Source organism: Camelina sativa, chromosome 7, assembly GCF_030686135.1.
Source record: "Camelina sativa cultivar CO46 ecotype springtype chromosome 7, ASM3068613v1".
In the NCBI taxonomy this organism is placed as follows: Eukaryota; Viridiplantae; Streptophyta; class Magnoliopsida; order Brassicales; family Brassicaceae; genus Camelina; species Camelina sativa.
The window spans coordinates 5,458,192-5,481,490 of record NC_141886.1 but is presented as its reverse complement, the minus strand read 5'-3'; the positions used below and the strand labels follow the sequence as shown (position 1 = coordinate 5,481,490).

At 33.1% G+C, this 23,299-nt stretch overlaps 4 protein-coding genes and 1 pseudogene across 5 annotated transcripts; 3 read left to right on the top strand and 2 right to left on the bottom strand.

Moving 5' to 3' along the window:
* Positions 1-1,415: 1,415 nt before the first annotated feature.
* Positions 1,416-3,076, bottom strand: LOC104700391 (putative 2-oxoacid dependent dioxygenase; annotated as a pseudogene). Its single transcript, XR_015561463.1, has 3 exons — positions 2,849-3,076; positions 2,277-2,713; positions 1,416-2,131 (listed from the first exon to the last, which is right to left on the bottom strand). The product of XR_015561463.1 is annotated as a putative 2-oxoacid dependent dioxygenase (transcript).
* Positions 3,077-5,283: 2,207 nt separating this feature from the next.
* On the top strand, positions 5,284-6,701 carry LOC104700390 (glutathione S-transferase F9). The gene is made up of 3 exons (XM_010415907.2): positions 5,284-5,784; positions 5,858-5,906; positions 6,026-6,701. Exons 1-3 carry the CDS (start codon positions 5,641-5,643, stop codon positions 6,478-6,480), a joined length of 648 nt encoding a protein of 215 aa, XP_010414209.1. The 5' UTR covers positions 5,284-5,640; the 3' UTR covers positions 6,481-6,701.
* A 7,422-nt stretch (positions 6,702-14,123) lies between these two features.
* Positions 14,124-15,420, top strand: LOC104700389 (glutathione S-transferase F10-like). Its single transcript, XM_010415906.3, has 3 exons — positions 14,124-14,464; positions 14,559-14,607; positions 14,750-15,420. The coding sequence occupies exons 1-3, from the start codon at positions 14,321-14,323 to the stop codon at positions 15,217-15,219; spliced, it is 663 nt and encodes a 220-aa protein (XP_010414208.1). The 5' UTR covers positions 14,124-14,320; the 3' UTR covers positions 15,220-15,420.
* A 41-nt stretch (positions 15,421-15,461) lies between these two features.
* LOC104700388 (uncharacterized) lies at positions 15,462-19,070 on the bottom strand. The gene is made up of 10 exons (XM_010415905.2): positions 18,551-19,070; positions 18,319-18,426; positions 18,041-18,102; positions 17,852-17,935; positions 17,727-17,758; positions 17,535-17,616; positions 17,027-17,255; positions 16,580-16,807; positions 16,206-16,498; positions 15,462-16,127 (listed from the first exon to the last, which is right to left on the bottom strand). Exons 1-10 carry the CDS (start codon positions 18,572-18,574, stop codon positions 15,752-15,754), a joined length of 1,518 nt encoding a protein of 505 aa, XP_010414207.1. The 5' UTR covers positions 18,575-19,070; the 3' UTR covers positions 15,462-15,751.
* A 1,257-nt stretch (positions 19,071-20,327) lies between these two features.
* LOC104700387 (cytochrome b561 domain-containing protein At2g30890) lies at positions 20,328-22,670 on the top strand. The gene is made up of 4 exons (XM_010415904.2): positions 20,328-20,792; positions 21,127-21,294; positions 21,888-22,036; positions 22,212-22,670. The coding sequence occupies exons 1-4, from the start codon at positions 20,607-20,609 to the stop codon at positions 22,531-22,533; spliced, it is 825 nt and encodes a 274-aa protein (XP_010414206.2). The 5' UTR covers positions 20,328-20,606; the 3' UTR covers positions 22,534-22,670.
* The last annotated feature ends 629 nt before the right edge of the window (positions 22,671-23,299 follow it).

Genomic DNA, 23,299 nt, shown 5'->3' with positions numbered 1-23,299 from the left:
GATTTTTGAGTACTCGCCTCTCCTTGATAAGCTAATGAAGCGGATCCACGCATGGGCATCTCTATCTCTTTCTTATGCTAGCAGACTCCAATTACTCAAATCTGTCATCTATGGTCAGATCAATTTTTGGATTCAAACCTTTGTTTTGCCAAAGGCATGCATTAAGAAGATGGAGTCACTTTGTAGCAGATTTCTCTGGTCTGGCTCCGTGGACCGTAGCAAAGGAGCTAAGGTTGCATGGTCTTATATTTGCTATCCAAAACATGAGGGAGGCCTTGGACTGCGGCGTTTGAGCACCTGGAACAGAACTCTCTGTCTCAAGTTGGTATGGCTTTTATTCTCAGGGAGTGGTTCCCCGTGGGTTGCTTGGCATCACTTCCACCACATCAAGGGCAAAAGCTTCTGGTCCATCAAAGCCACTAAAACTGATTCATGGAACTGAAAATCTCTTTTGGCAATTCGTCTTTTGGCTGAGCCGTTTGTCAAATGCGTGCTGGGCAATGGTCAAAATGCCAGTTTTTGGTATGATGTTTAGAGCCCCTTTGGAATGTTAATCAAAACTGCTGGTGCTGACGGTCCGGCTCGATTTGGGATTCCTCCCCAAGCCACTGTAGCTGAAGCTTATGCAGGTTTCATTTGGCAACTTCCCTCTCCTCGATCGGACCAGGAACGCCAACTACACTCCTACCTTGACTCGCTCCCCCCCCCCCCCCCCCCCCCCGCTTAGACCTGACGCCGTAAAGGATTGTTTCAAGTGGACCATTCAAAGACAACATTTCACCACCTTTCCTACCGCGAAAACATGGGATTGCATCAGGGAGAGGACCACCACCAAAGACAAGACCTCATCGATCTGGTTCAAAGGAGCCACGCCCAAACACACTTTCACAATGTGGGTTGCGCAACTACAAAGACTGCCAACTCATGACAGGCTATACTCTTGGGTTCCACTCCTACCACGTGTTGCCTCTGTTCGAGCTATGTTGAGTCTCATACTCACCTATTTCTTCGCTGCCCGTTTAGTGACCAGGTATGGACGCGGGTTCAGTCTCACCTCATGCTACGCCCAATTGGTTTCCATACTTGGCCATCTCTTCTCGCTTGGACAAGAATGCGAACAGATTCTGCCCCTCCTATCCTTCGGAAGCTTGCATGTCAGGCCGTGGTGTATCACCTCTTGAAGCTTAGGAACAACAATATGCACAACCAGGTTCAACTTTCTCCAGCTGCTGTCTTCAAGGAGATAGAGGTAGAGATTCGAAATACCATCACAGCCAGAGAATCCCGGAAGCAATTCAGGAATCTCATGGATCTTTGGATCAGATAATTATATTCTGTTGATTGACACTCAACTCTCTTTGTTACCTTTGTTTTTTATTTCTTTTTTGGCAAGGATACAAACCTTTAGGTGGCAATTTTTGTAAATCTCAAACTCTTTCATTAATATGAATATTCACATTCCTATCAAAAGAAAAAGAAAACCTTTAACTAACAAAAAAAGGTTATATATAACTACTAAAATATTCTTTATTTAAATTCTTAATTATAATTTCCAAACAGCGTCACATCCTTGAAAATTTAGTATTCACACTCAATCATGTAATGACTTGTCTACCCAGTCACAGTGGTGTCTTTACACTTCATACTTGGGAAGGCTTTTCTCAAACAGAAGCTCTTTTATCGGTCCATAAACTCGTAAAGTCGGTAAAGGATGCGCAAAGAAAGATGCGAATGAGATCCACGGCTCTTCACCTTTATTAGCCAAACTCTATGCTCCATGCTCACAAACTAGTCATCCATTATACGTACGTACGCTTTGATTAGTGTCTCTATAACGACTTGCTGTAAATGAACATCGACCCAATAACCATTTTGAAGAAATTGACGCCCACCACCAATGTGATCTAGAAGAAGCATAGTGAGAAAAGATCTGTATGAATGCTGACTTGTGCGGAAAGTTAAATCAGGCTCAGGAAAAGGCGGGTAGTAGTGAGAAAGCATGAACAGACCTTTTGAGCAATCCATATCTTTCAAGTAGTTAGGATTCATTCAGCCCTAAAGCTTCTTATAAAAGCTCAAAGATTAGTTCTCTATTTTCATCACTCGTTTCGAATACTCCAACTTGATTTCCCTAAAACATTCACACTAAGTATGGATCTTTAGATTGACCAATACACTAAATGATTCTTCTTCTTTGCTTCTTATATATATTAAAAATAGGGTAATTATATTTTGTGAAAATTATTATTAAAAATAAGTGAAACTATATTTCGTACCCGCAAATCTCTGGTAAGTCCTCTGTTTTGGAACATCAGGGCCTTAGGGTATCTCTCCAATTCGCTGAAGGAGAGCTATAAAGATCGAAACTATACGTAACCTTTTCGGTGATATCACGAGTACAAAACTTTTTATCTTATCCATAACTTCAACTTAAATCTCATGGTTAGTCACCTGAAAAAATCCGTATATCTCAACCGCGTCTTTGATCATCGAGGTTACGTTCTTTCGTGTGACCGTCGACTCGAACACACCTCCTTTAAGATCGATAGTTTGGATAACTATGGTTGTTGACGAAACAAGTGGAGTTGAGTCGATTAGATTGAGATGATGAGGGTGATGGAAGAATACGGATTTTACTTACGCCTATCTTCATCTTGTGGAAAGCATTTACCTCACTAGCACGATCGTATGTTGCTTCCATCTTCTTCTTTCTCTGTGTGTCAAGAAACAGAACAAACTTTTTTCAATAGGTATTTGCTATTTACAGTTGAATTTGATACTTACATAGTGGGTTATAAAAATAAAAAAAAGGAGGAAAAAATGGAGATGCGGGGTATCGATCCCGTACCTCTCGCATGCTAAGCGAGCGCTCTACCATCTGAGCTACATCCCCACGATGTTCAGTTATTAGTATACTATAATAGTAGTCATGTGTGTGTTTTGGGGTCCTTTTGTAGAACTGACTAACTGATTGAGAATTCGAGATGATGACTAACGATATTAATAGAGATAAGCTCAAAGTTGGATGTTTCATGGTATTCGAGTGGGATTCATATTTTAATCGTTACACTATTTGCTTGTATCTAACTACGTACTATACCACGCGAGTGTGTGTGCTTTGAAAATTTTTAGTGTAACTAAAACTTTCATTTGTATTGAGTAGAGTAATTTTTTTCAATAAATTATTTCATTTCATTTATAGCTTCCATTTATTAAAGAAAAATTATATTAGAGGAAGTATAATATCCTATAAGAAAAGTTTTCACTTGTTTATTAATTCTTAAAGGTGTAATTACTACATATACACATTCATAACTAGAGATTGCAATTTTTCTTTTTTCTTTTTTTGAACAAACTAGAGATTGTATTTTTTTTTATTCTTATAAATAAATTAATCTACATCAAATTCTAATGTAAAATTGAACACCCTAGGACATTAATATTTAGTAGTGTATTTGTTTTATACTTTTATTCTACAAACTCCTGGTCATACAAATATTAATGTAATACACACCTACCTACATAAATTAATTTAGGCACGTGGTCCATGGTTATATAAACGGATAAGGGCTCATTCTCTCACGTTTTATTTTGGCTCCACCTACTTGCGTGACTAAACCAAACCATGTGTGTTTCCTTCTCTATGTCTTCCTTCCTTTGATTTTTCTTTCTTTTCTCCTACAAAAAAATATATTCAATCATATTATTGGTGAAGGAGTTTTGTAAACATTTTTAACCTTCATATGAAGATCTGACTCTAAACATATGTTTTTTCAATATATTTTAAACAGCAAATATTTTTCCTGTTATTGCAATCTATGTATTTATTATATACAAGTCGATCTGCATTGTTCGACTTTCATGAAATAGCATAAGAATTCCAATTTAATGAGAGAGACATATATATCGTCTTCTTGTTTATCATCAATTGACCAATTATTACTACCTCGCTCTTAATTACAAGACGAGAGTATTGAACCCATATTGGGTTAGAGTGACATGCATGGAAGAAATTGACGTCTGAGCCAATCAACTCCGTCGAGACACAAATATATAAGTGATGATTTACCAATCGTAAAAAGTGGTGACAATGTTCATTTTCATTTGTCAGTTGCATGTTAAGGAAAAACAACTGATCTGTTGGAAATAGTGGATCATGTCCATATATAAATGGGAGATAAACAAACGAAAGTAATTTTAATGGTAAGAACCAAAAAAAAAGTTGATTAATTTGATTATCTATTTAGAATTATGGGATTAATTATGTATTTAGATAAAACTAGGTTAAAACTCAGGCTATGTCACGAGATATTTTTCTTTGAAATTAATTTACTTAATATTAATAATTTAATATAATCATGAAAAATTAAACTAAAATTTTATAGATGGGTTTTTCTAATTTTTCTTATTTAATATAAATATGATTGATAAATATTAATAAGTTATTGATTGACAAGTTTTTGGTTTAATTTCTTTTTCTAAATCTTAATTCTTTTTTAAATTAATGTTTATTTTGTAAAGCAAATACCATGACCATGTACACTTTATATATATATATTGGTTCTTAAAAGAATTAATAACTAGAATGGTCAAAAATCCTATCAGAGATGCTAGAGCAGCTCAAGAATGAGTTGAATAATAAATACCATGTTAGAATTGGACCTTTTTTTTCTTTTTGTTCCATTCAGTTTCTTTACTTTTCAAGTATTCTTTCCTAGTAAAATCTTAATTAAACTCCTACCAATATATACCTACTTCAGTTTAGTTTGGATTTGTAGGAATTTAGTTTTGGGAGTTTTCGTAAATTTAATTCCAAGTATAAACCTTTAAAACTAAGAAGCAACACACATCTTTATATTATAAACTTATATATGAGTTATGAATGTTTTTTTTTTCTAAACAGCAAATAAATGAATAAAAAATATATTATTATCATCACTTATTTGTGTCCTTATCATTGAATGATAGGCTCACAAAATGAAAATTTATGTGTATTTATGTTTAATATGATTGATTTCTGTTTTTATATACTAATATTCTATTGTTTCACAAAAAGTCTCATTTTGATACATTTCACATAAATTAAAAAAATATTAAAAAAAATTATATATGTTTTTATTTAATAAATGACTAATGAACTAATTTAGTTATAGATTAGGAGTAAAATTAAAAAACCTAATGTAAAATATGCATTGGAAATATAAAATAATTTATTGAAAATGTAAAATGACATTTTTTGTGAAACAAAAGTAGTATATAGTTAGGTGCAAAGATAAGAATGTTGATGTGTTACAATTTGTTTTTACTTTTTAGTGGGTTAATAAATCTGATATGCATTAAATATACTAATTGTCTTAATTTGATTAAACTTATCTTTTTAAATGAGTTGTCAATCTCTCATTTATTTTTCTTTGTTGTATTGACCTTTTTTTTTTGCGGTAAACATTTGTTGTTGTTGTATTGACTAATTTTGTTTCCACCAAACAGCAACGGAAGCGCAATGCCACGTTTCGCCACGAGTCGCAAATCTCTGTCTCTCTCTATAAAACTCGCGTCGTTACACTCCGAAAAATTCACTCAACAAAGCTAAACCATAAACTGTGTGAGTAGAGAGAGAGAATAAAGAAAGCAAAAAAAAAAATGGTGCTAACGGTGTACGGACCTCACTTTGCTTCACCAAAGAGAGCTTTGGTAACACTGATCGAGAAGGGTGTCGCCTTCGAGACCGTTCCCGTCGATCTCTTGAAAGGAGAACAGAAGCAGCCTGCTTATCTTGCTTTACAGGTTAGTTCCTTCTTCTTCCTCGATCCGTCTCTGTTCTAAGGGTTTCTTACTTTGATTCTTCTTCCAATTGCAGCCTTTTGGTACTGTTCCTGCTGTTGTCGACGGTGACTACAAAATCTTCGGTACAGTTTCAAGAAAATCTCTATACTCGTTTGACCTAGCTACAATTATAAGATGTTGTCTGGTTCTTGTTCTGTTGTGTTTTCTTTGAAAGATGTTTTTTTTTTGAAATTTGTGACAGAGTCGCGTGCGGTGATGAGGTACGTAGCAGAGAAGTATAAGTCTCAAGGACCTGATCTTTTGGGGAAAACCGTTGAAGACAGGGGTCAGGTTGAGCAATGGCTTGACGTGGAAGCGACCACATACCACCCACCGCTATTGAACCTGACGCTGCACGTAGTGTTCGCATCAGCTATGGGATTCCCATCTGATGAGAAGGTGATTAAGGATAGTGAAGCGCAACTATCCGCTGTTCTTGATGTCTACGAGGCACATCTCTCGAAGAGCAAGTACTTGGCCGGTGATTTCGTGAGCTTGGCTGATTTGGCTCACCTCCCGTTCACTGATTACTTGGTTGGTCCTATTGGGAAGGCTTACATGATCAAAGATAGGAAGCACGTGAGTGCGTGGTGGGATGATATTAGCAGCCGTCCTGCGTGGAAGGAGACTCTTGCCAAGTTTTCACTCCCGGCTTAAAGATGATTCCTTCTCCTTGCTTCTTGTTGGTGATGTTGCTTGTGCTTTTTATGCGAGGTATAATAAAACTGGAACTATAATGCCTCTGTGTTTCTCTTGTTGGTGGTGTTGCTTGTGTATGTTATTTACTTCCTCTGTGTTTTCTTTCCTTTTGTAATTTAATAAGTGTCGGTTTACTCCTGTGTGAAGCTTTCAATTTAAGGAAATTATCTGTTCCCCTAGTTTCACTTTCAGTTTGACTTGATTGGTTAGCTAAAAAAATTATCAATTAAGTAAATGAAAAGAAAAAAGTCAGATTCACTTAAGTATAGAAATGCCAAAGTAACACACTCCCTACCCAACTTATGATCCAATGAGTCATCATCGACCCAAAATACTAAACCATATACAAGTCATGTATTCGCTCCCTAAATTTTACTTTTACATGTATCATCACTCACTAAAAATCTTTAAAAATTAAAAAAATATATTCATCTAATCTACCAATATATATATATATATATTATATTGTTGCCCCACGTAAACGTGAGTAATTGATTACTTTTATATGTAAACGGTCTATTCGAACCAAGCGATTCTTGACATACTTTAATCCGATTGCATAAGTTAAATATCTTTTTATTTCTGTTGCATTTTAGTCTAATGTGATATGAAGACAGATTGCACTAAAAATAATTTCTGTAACTTGTGCATTTTGTTTTTTTAGAAAAAATGGTAAAATTTTGGATTAGCATGCGACGCGAACGAGAGACTTGATGGATGGATATTGACATATTGTATAGTGATCCTGCGGACATAAAATATGGGCTTCTTTCACTCGGCCTTTTGATTCATAATCAAAGATTATAAATTAGTGTTTTCTCATTTGGCTAACATTCGACCAAGTCACAACATTTCTATTTAACACATACTGAACTACCGATAATTATTTTAAAATATTCTCAATAAACTCTTATTTTATAGGTGTTTTACTTTTTTTTTTCAACCAAACATTAATAAATTAAAAGAGAACGCCCAGATTGGTCGTCCAAACCGGAGGATATGAGTTTACAAAAGAAATTTCAGAAATTAAAGATCTCGAACAACGAGCTAGACAATCTGCCCTTACATTAGACTCTCGCGGAATCCTATGCAGGTGTCGCTTTTTTACTGGGTGTAAAATTCTTACTATTCTCAATAATAAGAGCCTAAAATCAATAACCCTCAATTAGAAGTTGTCTTATATTATCAAGAGAGCGATAGAATTCTTACTATTTATGTGACATGAACAGCATGGATATATCATTGAGAAGACAAAATGAATCAATTTACATGTTTCAGGAGCAGAGAAGAGAGAAAAATCAACTTCCACGAATTCAAGAGCAAAGATGACGAAAGAATCAAAAAATTTCTCAAATGATTTTTTAACATCATAAAACTGAAAATGTATTAAATATAATAAGTATTTTCCAACTAATTTCGCAGATAAAATTTTGCATTTAGGTAACATCTTACATATACTTTTTAATATGAAGAAAAACTAAATTAACCAAAAATAAGCAAAACATATATAAAATATAATCAAAACATATATAAAATATAAGCAAAACATAAATAAAATATTTGTACATATTGTGTTTTTATAACACATAAATTAGACTTTGGATATCATACTATCTCTTTTTATTGTTACATTAACATTTTGTTAGTTTATTAAAAACATCTGTTTGTATAAAATTTTAATAAAAGTTCTCAAGTTTCATATTTTTTTTTTCATTTTCCTTTCAAACATCTAATACATTATATAATATTTTACTAATACAAATAAAAAATTAAGAAAAATAAAATAAGAAGAATTAATAACAAACAAAATATCATGGATTTTTTAAATAAAAAGGGCAAACACATTTTCAAACTAATTACATAGTCTAACTAAAAAGATACACATGAACATGACACTGGACTGAACCAAAAGCCACATGGTCCGAAATTTTTGGGGCAAGCAACGCCATTTTTTAGTACTTTTGTTGTGGGTCTGTTTTGGCTACTTCCCAAAGCCAACGTCCCTCCAGCAACATGAGTTTCCACTTGTCTATTCCCCCAAGAAAACACGGAAGAAAAATAGTTGATGGCCTTGTTATGGTGCTTCTTGTTCTATGGGCATGCTTATTCATAATATCTCTGCGAACCATGGTTTTGCAACAGTTGGAAAGTTTTAGGACTTTTGCACTCTGATCTGTGCTTTGAGTTCGTTTTTTCAATCATTTGCTACATTAATTAGCTCATGGTAGTCTGCCATTACTGGGATGTGTGGGTGTTGGACTTTACATAAGTGAGAGCCTTGGAATGTTGACTAGTTAGAAATGGAATTCGGAGGCTGCTCGTGGCCCTTCACTTGAAGAGTGAAGACTAGAAGTTCTCTTAGTAGTATAAGTAGGAGTCTCTAGTATTCCTCTGTAATCGATTAAGATTTAATAAAAGTATTATTCAGTCAAAATCCTTTCTTCCTTTATTTGTTCACAGATATATATATATATATATATATATATAAAGCTATATAACCAATTGACTTTATACCAATATACAATAAGATAATTAAACTCCAAACATTAACCATTACAATTTACAAACGACACCGTCCTAAAATTCAATATAATAAAAAAAATGCACTACACTCTCTGTATATAAAAAGATTCAATTCAATATGATATTGACAATATCCTTTGTTAATTTGTCTGATCTGCGCAGATTGTGTTTGTGTGCGTGCCTTTTAGCTATCTTTCGTCTGGTTTGTGCCCATGATCTCAGATCACACACAGCTCAATTATTTCGAAAATTAGTAGACGTTAATCTAATTAGAGTAATACTACTAGTAAATTCTACGTGTTTTTTTAGTTTTAAAACGAAAACATTTCTTTGTTAAAAGAGATTTTCTAACCTAATTTATCCCTTTTTATTTTATTTTAGATTAGACCATTATTTCTTATGTTTTTATAGATTAGGAATTCAAGTATATTATGTATATATCTTTGTGTTGATCTACCGATTTGGTTATAAAGTTTTGAATTTTGTCATGATATTAGATCTTTCTTTTTGGATTTTGGTCTCTTCGTCGCGGGCAGAATAATGATCGTGCCGAACCCGAGGAATGAGTTGTATAAGCTCCAAAAACAAATCGACGACCTAAACAAGATATCATATACGTTTTGGGCAGTCTTTTTACCGTGGTTTTTTTGACTACCCTTCGTTTGTGTACTCCCTGATATGTATTTTACCGTAGTTTTATATTTTCAATGTACAATATCTAATTATAACAATTTGGTTTTATTGTTCTCTCTTTCTTTCTCGTTGTATTTTTTTATGAAATTCATGTTAAGGCCCTCGAGAGTCTTAAACAACGGGAGAAAGTTTACTGGAGAAGGCATTATTAGTCATTTGGCTAGCTACGTTTGGGTCCACTGATCGATTATAAAAATTTAAAGTATAGACTCTATAATGAAAAAGACTTGGTCTGTGATAATTCGATCACTAGTTTTTGTTTTAAGGCATCTAATCATTGTGTTTAATGAAGTAATGTTAGTCTGTCAATATACAAAATAAACAAAATAATGGGCTCGTTCAAATCACGTTTGATTTAATATATACTTTCGTGCACCACCAACCTTCATTTTACACTTATACAAATTCTATCGGCCAAAGCAAAACAACAATTATTCACACCCAAAAAGTAAATAAATTGGGTTTAAGTCTCATACAACTATTTCGTTTAATTGTGTGTTTAAGAAAATGAGAATCATTATCCTAACTTATCTTTAATTATTACAACAAAGTGGGGGAATATATTTCCGTTCAGTCCTATAGATTTTGATTTCATTACAACAAGTGGTCTCTATGGGCCTTTACAGTCTTTAATATAGCTCATTGATTAATGCTTAATTTATTATAAAACACTAGATTAATACTCGTGCTAGCACGATTGAAATGACGTTATAAATGACGTTATTTATAAGTTTTATTTTTGCTATAATATACTCATTTATATTTATTGACAAATCATTTATGTATGTTACCATTAAAAGCGTATTTTTTACACTTAAATATATTGTATGTTACAAATATATTTTTTACCACCACCTAGAAAATATCTGGATGAACACATTAAGTCAACTATTATATGTCTTTTTACTTTCACTTTTGCATAATTTTTTTAATACTAAAATTATTGACTAAAAAAACATTTCGAATAAAAATTATATTATATAGTATACTAATCAATGATGTAACATCACAATAGTGTATGACCAACCATAGAGAGAATCTCAGCTCATCCCTTTTTCCTTATGGAGAGAACCTTGCGCCCAACCTCCTCCACCATGGAGAGAACCTTGGCTCCACCTTTAACATTGCGTCCAATCTCCTCCACCTTCCTCTCTAGAGAAGATAACCTTGCATCAAGCGTCCTCCACCATAGAGAGAAACTCCGCCCTGCCCTCCTCATGTGTAGAGAGAACATATTCACGTCGTTTAGCTATCTCAAAATGGCTTGCTCCGACAATCAATGAAACTAAAAACCATTTTCTAACGTCATAAAATCTTTTGATAGTAACTAATCTTAAATTTTTCAATTTATTTGTGGAAGTGTCTTTGACACCATGATGTAGCCTTTTTCTCTATAACGCCCCGACTGCCACCTTGCTTAGTGAGCCTATGTTCACTCCCAGTCCATGGGACCACCTTCCTCAGTGACCCCATGTCTACTTATAGCCCACACATATCCGATGGTCGGTTTGTTACGTCCGAAAGGCTTTATACTCCTATAAATCACCATATGATATTTTTCTACATTTTTTCTTCATTCCCACAGTTCCGACAATAACTTCCCGAAATGTCACCTATCCTGAAACTACTCCAGCTCAAGCACGCCTAACTCTAGAGTTCTCTCATGACCCTTGATCGAAAAGATAAGTGCACTTTGGTGACATAGGTGACCCAAATCAATTCTTTTAAACCTATCCGCAAACCAGGGTGTCACAGTCTCCAAACTCCAATGGATCTATCAACAACAATTTATATTTTTCCAATCTATCTATCTATGTCTGTTGTAAGTTTGTATTTGATTAGCCTATTTTATCTAACCATTAGCTTGATGAGCTTCTACTCTTTATCTCCCTTTGAGATTGAATGAATGATAACAATTATGGTTGCACAAAAAAGGTCAATGACCAACCAATCAATGTTGAAAAAATAGAAGAAAATTAATTTGACATAAATAAAGCAATAGAAAATTATAAGCACGATAATTTATGAATTCGAAATAACTCAAAGGCGAAAAGATAAATTAAATCAAAAATTGTAAAAATACTACATTAAATTTTTAAACACACAATATTCGAAAAATAAAATGCATATATTAATCTTTTTTGGATCAATATATTAATATTACCTATTACAAACTGAAAAAGGAGAAAGTAGGAGAAAATTTTGGTTTAAAAAATAAGAAAAATTTATCTTTCCATTAAAAAAGTTTTACCAATAGAACAAAGTTGAAAGCAAAATATTTGAATAAATTATTTTGTTAGATGAAAATTATGAGACCATCTATGTTTATATAGAAGTGAGTATTTACAAAATTTAGAATTAATAATTAACTGTATATTTTCTTAATCCTATTTCTATTTTTTGTAGAATTAATAACTTCAAATTTAAAATAAGTATATAATGTTATAAATTTAAATTATACATATATATATATAATCTCCTTATAATTATTTAAAAACTTTTAGTTTTTGTAATTTTTTTGATAATTATATTGTTTTTGTTGTAATTTCAAATCTTTCCTATTAAATATTAACTTTTACACATGTAAAAATATCATATTGATATAAACTTGACACATGTCAAAATCTTGTTAATTGCTAACTTTCAATACCCAACTTTATATAATAAGATATAATTTATGTGATTGTTTTTAAAAGTGTTTTTAGATAAAATACATATTTTGTAAGTTTTATATTGTTAATGGTTCTATATAAGTACCCGTGCTATAACAATGGTTAACTTTTATTTTATATAAAATTTTGTATATTTTATATTTCAAAATAAAATTTTAATATGTTGTATTAGTTTATGTATGTGAAGTTATTTCAACAATATATATTCAACATCATGACTTGAATGTCATTATAAGATATAATTTTGTAAATTTGGTTTTTAAAAAACGAGTTATTATATTATGAGTAATTAAATATATTGTTATACTTTTTGTTTTAATACATTAAGTGTCTTGAAATTCTTTCATAGTATAGTGACATATTATTGACATTGCTATAACAAATCAATTTAGAGTGTTTATAGTTTCTAAATTTTATATCAAGTTTCAGTATTTTAAAAATATTTCAAAATAAATTATTTAAAGTTTATTATATTATATAAAATTACAAAATTCAACAAAAAATATGAAATTGAATTTAAATATTCAAATTTTGACCCGTTAGGCCGTTACTCAGTCAAATTTTTAATTCAATAGATATTATTTTTAAATAATAATATTACTAAAGCTTCAATATTTTATAGATTGAACAATTTATATTTGTTTTTAAAAAATCAACTTATGGTATATCCAGAAATAAAACTATTTTTTAATTGTAATAAATAATATGATAATTTATTTGTTTCACAAAATAGACTCATATATAAAAGTGAGAGGTGAAGTATAATGATAATTAAAAAATTAATATCTAAGTTAGATATCAAAGGATTTTATTTGATGAATAATTTAATAAAGGAAATTAATATGGTAAGTTATATGATATCAAATGATTCTTTAGAATATCCCCTATATTAGAGAAGCATTCTCAAGAAAATGTTGATGTGTCGTCGTTAGAGAGCTGGAGACACTAATGAATTTATTGTCCTCATTTTTATGGTATTTACACATAATTTTCATTGAATGATTAAAGAACATTCCTTTACAATTAATTAAAAAAAATCAAACATTTCAATTTTAAAATTTATTTTAATCACTTTATAACATATTTAATTATTAAAATATAAAATCATTAGATCTAAAACGTTTTCAAAATCGGAATTTATTCACCTATTAAAAAAAATTTGATTACTATTCTCATATTTAAAGTTTCCAAAATAAAATTATCACAATAATCATTATTATAGAGAATTGACTTATTTTATATTATTGGTATAATATTTCACGGATGAAACATATTCTTACACAAAATAAAAGATTTTTTTTAAATAGAAAATCTTGCATAGATTGAAGAAAGAGCGGGTATACATATATATAGTTGATACATAATAATTTGATCTAAACATATTCTTACGGGTTATATATTTTTTTTTTACACAAACAAATTTTAGATCCTAGAAAATAACTTTACTCATAACTCTAATTTTATCTGTATAGATTTATCCCGCACATACTATGTGTTACCTAGTTCTTTTTAAGATTTTCGGAAACAACATATTCTAGTAATAAAATCTTCCGAAAATAAATTAAGGTTGCATCTAATATTTAACTTGTAACCAATTAATCTATAATCTATTTGTAATCAATTTATTAAAAATATATAGTCTACAAAAAATAATGGGGTGTACTTCCATTTTATTATAAAATAATTAGTTTGGTTTTTTTTTTTTAAAGCGACGTGGAACAATGCAGCCACCGATAGCCTACACTTGTTTCAATAATACTAATAAGTGCGACTGCGTTTACCCTAACGACCGCAAACGCAGCTAACCAGATCCTTTTTTTCTCTATCTTTCTCTATAAAATCGCGTCCTGATAATATAACTGTGAGTTGAGAAAAAACTTGACAAAGGAAGAAGAAGAAGAAAAAAGAAAATGGTGTTGACGATCTATGCTCCTTTATTCGCTTCATCAAAACGAGCTGTGGTGACATTAGTGGAGAAGGGTGTACCATTCGAAACCGTCCATGTCGATCTCATGAAAGGAGAACATAGAAAGCCTGAGTATATCGCCATCCAGGTTTTCTCATCATATCTCCCTTTTTTAACTTTAACTTCTTCTTTTTTTTTCATCCGACGATTGTTTCCGATATTGATATTTCCGATCGTTGCAGCCTTTTGGTAAAATCCCTGTGCTCACCGATGGAGACTACAAAATCTTCGGTACACCTTTGATCAACACTACTTTTTTTTTTTTTTCAAGATTACTACAAGATTCATGTCTGTTGATGAAATGAGTCATGAATGATGGATCTAATCATGATCCATGAATATGTGTTTTGTTTGATTTACTTCTGTGTTGCAGAGTCGCGTGCCATCATGAGGTATGTAGCAGAGAAGTACAGATCACAAGGACCTGAGCTTTTAGGGAAGACAATTGAAGAGAGAGGACAAGTAGAGCAATGGCTTGACGTTGAGGCAACTAGCTACCACCCACCACTATTGGCTCTAACGCTCAACATTGTCTTTGCACCGCTTATGGGCTTTCCTGCTGATGAGAAAGTTATTAAGGAGAGCGAAGAGAAGCTTGGAGAAGTGCTTGATGTCTACGAAGCTCAGCTTTCCAAGAACGAGTACTTGGCTGGTGATTTCGTGAGCCTAGCTGATTTAGCTCACCTTCCTTTCACCGAGTACCTTGTTAATGAGATCGGCAAGGCTCATTTGATCAAAGATAGGAAGCATGTGAGTGCGTGGTGGGATAAGATTAGTAGCCGTCCTGCGTGGAAGGAGGTTTGTGAGAAGTATGCGTTACCTGTTCATGCGTTACCTGTTTAATCAAAGAAGGGGGTATGTTTTGTTTGTTGTGATGTTTGTGAGAGCTCTGTGTGTCGTGTGAGGGAGTCCGTTTTGGGTCTATTGTCTCTTTTTGTTTCAATAATAAACGGAACTCTGCCTCATTTGTTTGCTATATCTGGTTTTCTTATATTTTGTAATCTCTCAAGCAAAGCTTTTTAATAAGACTTTTAAACCGATGAACCAGACAGATTTGAGTAGTTAGTTATACATGGTTTGTTGCATTTATATGAAACTGGTTTTGCCCCAATCGTAAAACAAAACCATCATCAACAAGACAATGTTTAACAATTAACACACATCTCTCTGTTCTTCATGTTGGAACAAAGGGAGAAAAAGAAACCTTCCCTAGTCAGACAAACTCAAGAGCTGTGTTGATACAGTCTCTTAACGGTACAAGAAAAACCAAAAAAGGCAAATTCTCTTTTTGTTGTTAGAACAATCAGCTCTCCAAACATTACCAGAACATCAAGATTATATAAAAAATGTACGAAGAAGATCTACCAATCATACATCAAGGCTGATGATGAAAAGATTCTGAAGGCGGATCCTCATTGCGTGGAACATTAGGTTCAGGAGTCACTACCGGGATATCCATGTTGTTTCTTCTGTCCCGATCAGTCTCTGTGGATATTTCTCTTACGTCAGAAACTCCTGCCTCTGTCGCCTGAATATCATTCCATTCGTTTTCCCCAACCGGAGGCTGAGCGTTTACTACCTGCTCTTCACTCATATGGACTACACCCTCTCCCGGTATAGAGGCTGTTCTTGAAATGCTCAGACATGCTTTGTCCACATTCTTTTCTGTTTCCTTTGTCATTGGAAGAGATGCTTCGCCGTTAGTAGACTCGGTCTTCTCCTCGCACACTTGCTTCGTCTCTAGTTGCTGCCTGTTTATTAAAGGATAAAGAGATTTATGACACCTCAAATAATGAGTTGCCCTGGGAGATAGATTTAGACAAGCTAACCTTTGAAGCTGAGTTTGTAACATATTCACATATGCTAAAAGCTCTTGCTTCTCTGTCCAAGAAGCTGCCTCTCTCTGAGAAGCTTCCTTTGCTTTTGCTTCACCACTTGCTTCTGCAACTCTCACTTTCTCTTCCGCTCTCACAACAGCTCCTTCAAGTATGACAACACGCTCTCTGGCTTTTCCAAGCTCAGATCGCCACATATGTGCTTCTTGGAGGGCAGAGTCTCTTTCCTTTATCAATTTATCCTTTTCCTTACCCAGAGTAGATGTCTTCTCTTCCAATTCCTTAAGCTACATAGGAGATAAAGATCAATAAACAACAAGATATACTTGAGGATGCAAAAGTATATGTATATGACCCAGCCTCATTACCTTCAATTTCGCGGCTTCTTGCTGTCTCTCAGAATCTTTAGTTAAGCGCTCAAATTCCAAGCAAACGATCTTCCTTTGTTCATCCATTGTATGAGCTGCGGATGCTGCACCTACAGCTGCCTCAGCCGTTTCAGATAGCTTATCTGCTATCTCCTTTATCATTGAGTCACGAGAGCGAAGTTCTCGCGCCAAATTCTGTAATTCTTCATCTTTAACACGCAGAGTTTCCTGTAAGATGTAAGTGACTCAATAAGGCTAACTTGGACAAAACAAAATATGGACGGTATGGTTTATGCTAATTCTGGAAATCTTCATCCTTGACACGCAGAGTTTCCTGTAAGATGTCTCTATATATGCTTTACATCGCTCAACAAGACATTGCAGGATCTCAACAGCCAATGAATGTCAATATGCTGTAGTGGTGAAGGAAATATAAAATTACCACACCTTCATTATTGTTAAATCATCTAGAGGTCCATCGATTGGTTTATTTGCCGTTATTTTCAATGCATTCCTCAAAGAGATCTGCATTGCTGCTTGAATTTCTCTGGAACATTCCAATGCTGTTGAATTGGCAACAGCAACAACGGTTGCAACGGTACCAAGTGTTGCAGAACCACTTCCGCTTAGAGATTCGACAGCCTCCTTATGGGCCTTGAGGACTAGCTGTGTCGCACTGGAATGAAAAGTGAAAGATAGGATTTAGCATATTTAACTGTTGAGCAGCATCCGGAAGGTATAAAATCTTCAGAAACAAAAGAAAAACGTAAAAGACAGAGAGAGAGAGAAAGAGATGACTCTTTAGACATGGTACATGATGGAACCATTACATCCACAAAACTTCACATCATTCGAGATAGATGAAATAAGCATGGTGGCTTCTCTAGAGTTTGGTAAGCAAATAAAAAGGACAAAAAGAGAAGCAAACAAAAAGATAAAGAACCAGATGACTTACTGTAAGGTTGTGACCCAAGCTTTAGCAGCACCAGGTGTCTCTGCACACAAAAAGTAATCTTTCTTCTGTGGGGTACCAATATCTTTAATCATGTTGAAGAAAACTCAACTCTAGAAATCCAAACAACTATCTCCTTATAGGAAAAAAGACAGAATTATAAATTTGCCTACGTTTTACTAAAAACAAGGATACAAATACAGCAACCATTATATTTTGGAAGTCCCCTGAAACACAAAAGAAACAAAATTCAATAATACAAACAGACACCTAATAAGGCTGATTAGTCAAAACATAAAAAAGGAATGTAGCACCCATACTGAAAGTTGACAGGAGAGATGGAGATTGTGCTATTTTCGTCAAACACAATTGTTCCTTTGATAGTTGGTTCGTTTCGTCTTGTCCTGAGTCATGGAAATACATCAGAAGTATAATGAATACACACATCCGTGAAGTGATGATCTCCACACAAAAATGCAGATACATAAGCAAAAAATGATATAACTCACTTATACTCCATTTTCCCTGTTGTTGGATCAAGTATCACCCATCGCTCATTCCATTTTCTCAGCTATTCATACATAAACAGAAACAAAAGATGGTATCAAGTGTGAGCCTTTTAATAACCCATCACAGTTCAAGCCACAAGACTTCTCAAAGCAAATCACTTTAACCTATAGAAACACTACGATCAAAAGAAACCACAGGGATTCTCAATTTCTTATTCTCATCCAGATGATCCATTTCTAATAGTAAAGTTAAGCTAACTCGAAAGAATTGAACTTACAGTTTCAGATCGCTTAAAAAGAGGTCCTTGAAGCAAGTTCCGACCGGAGCCAGATGCTAATTGCCGCTTGATCTTCTCTAAGCTGTTCTCTGTAGCGTCAACAATTCTCTGCGCATTTGGGATAATTGACAAAAGGGGTCAATTTAAAAGTGTAGAATACAAAAGCAGCCAAAAGAAAGAGACTAAATTGTCGCACACAGAGATCGAGAGAGAGAGAGAGAGAGAAAGAGACCGGAGAAGCGCCGTTGGAAGCCATGTAAAATGAGATCGGGAAACTCTTTGATCGATTACAAAGGAATTAATTGTTGATCGATGAATTCGAGAGAGGAGGAGGGTTTTAGAGTTCTTTTGTTTAGGTATGATGAGCTGAAGAAAACGAGGTTGAAGAAGAAGAAGAAGAAGAAGAAATTGGGGAAATTTGCTGTTAGGTTTTGGTTTCGCGGAATTGCAGTTGAATCTGTCTTCACTCTTTCAACGCGATCAAATCAATTCAACTGAACCGGCCGGTTTAAATAACGTAACTGGACCATTTTAAAGAACCGGTTATTTTGTTGGTTCGATCTAACGGTGGAGCCAGGTGGCAATCACATGATTCTTTTGTTCTCTTTTGTTGTTGTTGCTGCTGTTTGTAAGATCAGATTATTCACTCACATTAACCATTTTGAATGCAGGAGAAGGTGGATTAAGACAATAGACACAAAATTAAAAGATTAAAGAAATGTCGAGGTGGGAAGGGTTCAGACTTCAGAAACAATGATGGGTTCGGTTGTGTCAATGCCATCATTTTAGGAAAGAGTGGCATTATTGGGAATGAAAGGTCACCATATCTTACCTTCTATTCTTTTTTTCTTATTAGTACCCTTGGTGATTGCCAAACTAATTTCAAAATGTTTGCAAGGTAGTGACATAGTTGCGTACCGAATTCGCCTCAGCTTAGATGCGTACTAGCGTCTAGCGCAAATGTAGTGACTTAGTTCACATGATATTCAAACATATGATTCCATCTACCAATCAAAGAAAAGTATTTGTGTTGAGATAAAAGTATAGTAAAACTTTTTTTATCTCTCAAATAATTTCACTAACATGAATAAAGTTTTGACGGAACTAAACCTTACTGGTCCGCGGATGTCTATTACAAATTTTCTAATGGTCGTAACTAAAACATGTCTTTAGTGTGACTAGCCGTTGATGATAACTGCAATGGAGTAAACATAACCAGTGAATTTGATTCGGGAGATGGTCAAGACACATTTTATTGGGGAGCGGAGAAAAGGATTGAAAGCATCAACGCAAAAGAGTAGTAGACATGTAAGCCAAGACAAGATCCCTTTTGTATGAATTTATCATTTGTTTTTCACTTCTATGGCATTCCCTAATGAAACGTCTACAAAGTCTAGGGTTGATCAAATCTTGATTTTGTTGGACTTTGATATTCAATCCCCAAAATAAGAAGAAACTTCTACAATATACTACCGAAATTGATCTTAACAACCGAACAACCTTTTTACGAAAAAAATGATCTTAAGTAGAAGTTTTTGTTATTCTCTTAGGATTCATGTTTGAAAAGAAAAATATGTATCCATGTGGTCACTAATGTATACCTTCCAGAGTGAAATCATGATGTTTGTTGACAGTAACACATTTTTAGTGGTCTTTGAGTAGTGCAACCTGCCCATGACTCACTTTACCTTACAAAAATACCTGACATTCTTCCACAAAACATAAAAAAGTCCAATAAAATCATACTTTTGGATGAATCTGAACTTAAGGAATTTTCAGTTTTACTTTCTTTCTTTTTTTTTTCCAATAAAACCAAAACTGCTGTAGAATAGTGACATCCACTTGAATGTACATATATATGTCTATATTGTTTTGATAAGTTTTAACACTCATCCTCTATTTAGAGTTATTTCTTTTTCAGATATAAAACATCATTGTTAATATATCTAATCAAGATTGACGAACAAAGAAGTGCTCTTTATATCAAATCAATAGACTTAACCACAATTGAGTAACTTAAACGATTGTTGCCCATTCCTCAACTTGCTTTTTCTCTATATAATTTTAGATATACTGAAAAATAAACCATCAACCTCCATGCAAAACCATATTATATTACAAAGTTGCGCACTTAAAATTTTGTTACATTTCTTTACACTCTAAAAGCAAATTCTGAACTCCACTTTTCTTTTCTCTTCTTCTATAGCTAGGAAACTAGTGGATCAAATTCCATATCCTCATCTTTCTTTACACACACACACACTTTAACACAATAACATCATGAATTGATGATAATCAATTCTAAACTATGTATTTTTTGTTTCCACTTCAAACCACATGAAATCATGGAGATTCATCATCACCTCTTCGTCACTCTTCTCCTTCTCCTTCTTCCCCTAAGCTACGCTCAAGAAAACACCAGAAGCTTGGTCATTGATGTCAATGGTCCAGTCGAAACTTCTCCTATCTCCGAGGTTAGTATTTTCTTTCTCTCTCGCTCGTCATAATGAGAAATGAATCTTTCAATCTCAACCATGAAGAACCCTTGGTTCATCTGAAAATATATCTGAACATATAACCTAATGAATTAATTAAACATCTCGTCATTAGCATGCATATATATCTGTGTATAATAGAGATATATACATGAAACCATGACGAAACTACCTTCATAGAAATGATTAAGGATAATTAACCAAAAAATAATAAATAATGGTTATAATCGTTCTATTCCCTGTATAATGTGTGCTTGTTAATTAGCTTATCAAAAAATCTCAATTGGTATTATTTTTGTTCTTATTGGAACAGAAACTAAATCCAAAGCTTGTGTACGAAATCAAAGTGCATGGTTTTATGCTTTGGGCATCGATGGGTGTTTTGATGCCAATTGGTATAATCTCTATCAGATTAATGTCTATCAAAGACCAATCTTCAATCACTCTTCGACGACTCTTCCTTCTTCATGTCACTTCTCAGGCAGGTTTCATTTTTTTTTTAATTGTATCAAAATATTACAATTAAACGAACTAAATCATAAGTATGTTGAAAATATTGTATGAGTTGAAAATGAAAATTAAAGGTCGGTGCGAGTGTCAAATGTAGATGGGTGGATAGAGAGAGTAAAGCAAAGATGCTTCTTTCTTCATCTAAAGAATAAAGATTGCATCCAATTAACGACTTTTTCATTACTTTTAATTAGTAATTAGTAGGGCCTTTTGGGTTATTCTAGATTGTTAATCACACTGATAATCATGGAAACTTGAAGGCCAAGCTAAAGCGTCTACCTTCTTCTTCTTTTTATTAGCTTTAACGTCAATATCTTCATAACCTTTAGTTCTTTCTGACTTTCTCTTTCTCTCATTCTGATACTTAACTAAGAAACCACACCTACTAGTCAATTTTTGTTCCAAAATAAATATTTCCATGATAAATAATTAATAACAAGTGTGGATTATTATTGAGCAACAACAGTCACTTTTAAATATTGTTATCAATCAACAATCGGCTCATGGTTAACTTGGAATTAATATTAAGCGAGTAATTAACAATGTGATGAACTTATCAAACAGATGGTTTCAGTGATACTTGTGACAATAGGGGCAATCATGTCAGTAAAAAACTTCAACAATTCCTTCAGTAATCATCATCAACGGCTAGGAATTGGACTTTATGTCATTGTATGGTTCCAAGCTCTTCTTGGCTTCCTCCGACCTCCAAGGTACTTCTGTTTCTTCTCTTCAGTAAAATAAAATATTATGCCGATAATTTCTTGCTTTTTCATTTAGAGTGCACAAAATATTTCTTCAACAAGCTAAGTACTAAATGCACATTAGTTAGACTTAATCAAATGTTTATATTGCATCTTTAATTGATTTTAGTATTATACATTGCAGGGGAGGAAATGCTAGAAGGAAGTGGTTTTTAGGACATTGGATATCAGGAACATCAATTGCTATTCTTGGGATAATAAACATATATACAGGGTTACACGCTTACACCAAGAAGACATCAACAAGTGCTAAGCTTTGGACTATACTCTTCACTGCACAACTCTCTTCCATTGTCTTGTTCTATCTTTTTCAAGACAAGTGGTCTTACATCCAAAGCCAAATAACTACCTTTAACAGAAATCAATCCGTTGATCATAACAGCGACATCTCAGCCGCAGAGACTGGCCATGTAGAGGAGGTCGACGAAATTAAACAAAGCTATTAGTATTTTGTTTTTATCTTGAGAGATTGTTTTCTAAGAGACAAGAAGGGTTTCAAAGGCATTTGAATTATTTTGTAGCCGTAATGATTTGACTAACTTACGAGTTTCTTCTTTAGTAAATTTAAGAGAAACATGCTCAATTTTAACTGCTTTTTTTTTTTTTATCAAGAATGAGAAGAAATGGCCGCAATTTCCGAGGAATTTAAGAACTCTCCTCTGTTCATAACTATTATTTAATATATTTATTATTATTATTTAATTACGTTTTATTTCTGCTATGTATAATTTTTTTTATATCACTATTTTAATTAAATTAATTATTTTTAGCTCTTTCAATAATATTTTTTAGTAACGTATGATTTAATTCATTTTTCTATAATTTTTAATTTAATGTATATCATTAGTTTAATTATATTCGTAAATTTAATTTTTATATATACCATTATTTGAATTATATTTTATTATTTTTAGCTGTTTTGACTTTTGACAATATTTTTCTTAAGAGAACAAGGTAAGTGGGAAGAAAAACAAACTTATTTTGATAATTAAAGTTTTTTTTTTATTTGTCAACAATTAAAGTTTGATGTTGGATAAAAAAAATAAAATACATTTAACTCAGTTTATTTAAAACAAATTAACTTCGTACGTAGGTAGAAATTCTGAAATTGAGTCAATTGACCTAGTAATTATATAATAAATACAAAGATATAAACTTCCATTTATTAATTAGAATTAAAAAAAACTTCCACATAAGATCTCTAGATCTCGA